This window comes from Bison bison, unplaced genomic scaffold (assembly GCF_000754665.1).
Source record: "Bison bison bison isolate TAMUID 2011002044 unplaced genomic scaffold, Bison_UMD1.0 scf7180017864093, whole genome shotgun sequence".
Lineage (NCBI taxonomy): Eukaryota > Metazoa > Chordata > Mammalia > Artiodactyla > Bovidae > Bison > Bison bison.
In genome coordinates, this window is record NW_011494665.1 from 1,762,444 (window position 1) to 1,765,936 (window position 3,493).

Sequence of the window (3,493 nt, forward strand, 5' to 3'; positions counted from 1 at the left end):
GAAGCCCCCCGGAGGCTCTGGGCCAGCGACCCCCCCAGTGCAGCACGGCTTGCACAGTCTGCTGCAGGGCTGGAGGTGAGCCTGGGGGGGTGGGGCCTGAGGCGGCCCCAGGGGCAGGTGGTGGTGGTGCTCAAAGAGCAGGTCCAGGTGGAAGGTGAGCACCGACAATGGCTGCAGCAGGAGCAGCAGCTCCGTGGACAAGGAGGGGCAGCCAGCCCGGGCCAGGGAGAAGAAGCCAGTGGGCAGGTACAGGAGGGACAGCAGGCCTGGGAAAGAGCAGGCTACCATCAGCCCCTGCTCTGGGCCTCTCCAAGGGCTTCAGCTGGCCAGTCAACAAACACCCTCCTGGGCCTCGCTCTACACTGGGCACTGGGGCAGAGAGGGGGACTCGGCAGGATACAGGGCAGCCACATCCCTGCTGTGGAACCACCACCCAGAGAGGGGTGTGGGAACAAGTATGCATGCATGCTGCATCCATTCAGTCATGCCCCTTTGCAACTCCATGGACCGTAGCCCGCCAGGCTCCTCTGTCCATGATTCTCCAGGCAAGAATACTGGAGTGGATTGCTGTCCCCACCTCCAGGGGATCTTCCCAACCCAGGGATCGAACCTTCATCTCCTGAATCTCCTGCATTGGCAGGCAGATTCTTTACCACTAGTGCCACTTGGGATGCCCAGTAGCAAGTATATAAGTAACAAAAAGGAGGACTTGAGGGCTATGGGAGCAAAATGGGTAGGTGGGGTAGGGAATGGGGGTGGAGCCTCACTGAAGAAGGACCCAAAGGATGAATGAAAGTTAATGAGGAGGCAGGAGGAGCAGGAAGCCCTACTGGAGAAGGAGGCACAGCAAAAGTAGGGCCCTGGGGCAGAAAGAACTGAAAAGGAGACTGTTGACCAAGAAAAGCCCCAGACCTAAAGGCAAAGGCCAGATAACCAAGTCTTTGCAGGTTAGAGTGAGGATTAGGGGCATTCCTCCTATTAATAAGACTCCTTAAAAGAGTTCTAAGCAGGACATTCCTGGTGGTGCAGTGGATAAGAATCCACCTGCCAATGCAGGGGACACAGGTTCGATCCCTGGTCTGGGAAGATTCTACGTGTCACGGAGTAGATAAACCCATGTGCCGCAACTACTAAAGCCCAAGCACCCTAGAGCCTGTGCTCTGCAACAAGAGAAGCCACCACAATGAGAAGCGCGCTCACAGCAATGAAGCATAGCCCCCACTAGCTGTAACTAGAGAAAGCCACGCAAAGCGATGAACACCCAATGCAACCAAATAAATAATAAATTAATTTTTCAAAAAGAGTTCCAAACAGAAGAGTAGTAAGATTGGAGATCTGGATCGAGAGCATTCTGGCATCAGGGGGAACCATCAGAAGAGATCCCTTTTCCTACTCCCCCTAGTCTAGCAAGCCCATCCTCTCAAAGCCCATTTGAGCCTCTGACCTGCATCTTCCTGGAGACTGGAAAACCACAGCTCCAACTGCTTAGTGCTGGGGGAGAGAGGAGGGAATAGAAGTCAGGACACCAGCCCCCTGTGGGTGGAGGATAGGAAATAAGACCAGGACAGGGAAGGCCTTCTCTGGGGACATGGGGCAACCACCATATATCCCACCCAGGACACCCCTGCAGTCCCCAGGCTGTGGGAGGGACACCAGAAAGAAGGCCACTCACTTGAGGAGGCCCAGGATAAAGGCGTGGAAGCGGCTACGGCTACTTCTCAGCGGGGCCAGACGGCTGACCTGGCTATACAGGGTACCGAGGGAACGAGTGCTGGAGCCTGAGGACACAGGGCGTCGTCAGCCAGACCCCAGCCCTGCCCTCTGCCCAGTCCCACACTCGCCCCCTTCACCTGGCTTCACAGACGCCTCCACCACACTCCAGGGGCTGCTCCGCCGCTGCCCAGTGATGAGGTCTTTCCGGAAAGGCTTCAGCCCGTCGGCCACCAGGGCATGGAGGGCCGGACAGAGGGTGGTCAGCACCAGGTGCCCCACGTCTGGGCTCAGACGGCTATCCCCCAACTGGGCCTGGAGGCGGCGCAATGGGCATGGGTCCAGGGATACCTCCAGCCTTCCCCTGTGCCCTCAGAGCTACATGCCCCTCCTCACCCCCCAACACCCTCCCTACAGGCACCTTCACCTTCTGAACCAAGTTCCGGGCGGCCCCAAAGTGCGAGATGATTTTATCCACTGAAGCACTAACAGCTATCAGAAGACCTGGGAGCGGGGCGGGAAAGAGAAGAAGCGTCAAAGCCCTTTGTCTCTCCCCAGGCAAACTCCGAGGGACTCGGAGAGGCCAGTTCACACAATTTGAGAGAGGAGGGCCTAAGTGAGGGGAAGTTGATTTCCAAACCAAGGGTCAAAAGTCAGGGTGTCCTACCTTTTTTCTGCTCCTGCAGCTGGCCAGTCCCACTCTGGGCTTCTGCCATCCACAGTCGCTGGGCCCCGGGGACGCCGGCGAACGACCAGGAACTACGGACTGGGATAAGGGAAGAAGAACGCACTGACACTTACCAGGGGTCACCCCCAAGGACTCCAGGCTTTCGCAAGGGTCATATCCTATGGGTTTAGACACCCCAGCCCCTGAAGTCTTGGGAAAAGGAGCCGAGGGCTGCGGGGAGCACAGGGCAGCACCCGGAGTGAAAACCTGCACATATCTCAGCACTGCCGTCCTGCTCCCCACTTCTCGGTTCCCGTTTCCCTTCCTCACGGCCCAGCTCCCACGGCCCAGCTCCCACTCCTCGATCCCGGAAGTCTCAGCGTGGGGCAGCCGTGCTCACCTCCCTCCCGCCTGCCAGGCTGGGCCCTGAAAGGCGGGAGATGACAGGGCAGGGAAGGGAGGGGCAGCCTTGTGCCCGCCACTCCCCCCCACCCCCTGGCCGGCGGTGGGGTGGAGGGGGAGGGGGGGACGTCAGGTCCGCGGGGACCCAGGGAGCACGTGGGGAGCCTGGACCAATGGAAAGACAGACAGACGGGAATGGGAGGAGAGACGGAGGGAGAGCAGACCCAAGGATTGGGAGGCTGGAAGGCGCCGGAAAGGGGAAACCTGGGTCCTGCGCCAGCTAGGCAGAGGGCCCCTCGCTGCAGCCCACTGGGGCTGGCCCCAGGGGGAAGGAGTGACTAGAACCCCCTTCGGCCAGTGAGCTAAGCGAACTTCACCCTTCACCCTTCCCGTACAAGGTGGGGGTCAGGCTCGAACTGCACTGGCCAGGGAATTCCACAGAGGGTGTGACCCAAGGTCCTTAACAATGGCCTTGCTGGGACCCCCTTAAGCTGTGCGTGGAAGCTGGCTAAGCCTATATCCACTATGTCCCGGCCACGCAGCTGGGAAAGCAGCAAACTTCGCCCAGTCCGGGGAGTTACCAAGACCAGACTCCCCAGGACCAACGATCTTGGAATCGCCCAGGTCGAAGGGCTGGACCCAGCCGGGTAACCCGGGAAAAAACTAAAGCAAAGGTCTGGCCGAGGATGGGTGGGGCTTTGGAGTGGGCGGGGC

At 59.4% G+C, this 3,493-nt stretch overlaps 1 protein-coding gene across 1 annotated transcript in view; it reads right to left on the reverse strand.

Annotated features, from left to right (window-relative positions):
* Positions 1 to 3,493, reverse strand: part of RUSC1 (RUN and SH3 domain containing 1) — a 10,253-nt gene that overhangs the window by 3,688 nt on the left and 3,072 nt on the right. The window contains 8 exon segments of the mRNA XM_010838435.1: positions 2 to 25; positions 28 to 90; positions 93 to 266; positions 1,445 to 1,491; positions 1,673 to 1,778; positions 1,851 to 2,025; positions 2,138 to 2,214; positions 2,378 to 2,476. Of these exon segments, the coding sequence (XP_010836737.1) occupies positions 2 to 25; positions 28 to 90; positions 93 to 266; positions 1,445 to 1,491; positions 1,673 to 1,778; positions 1,851 to 2,025; positions 2,138 to 2,214; positions 2,378 to 2,476 (765 nt within the window).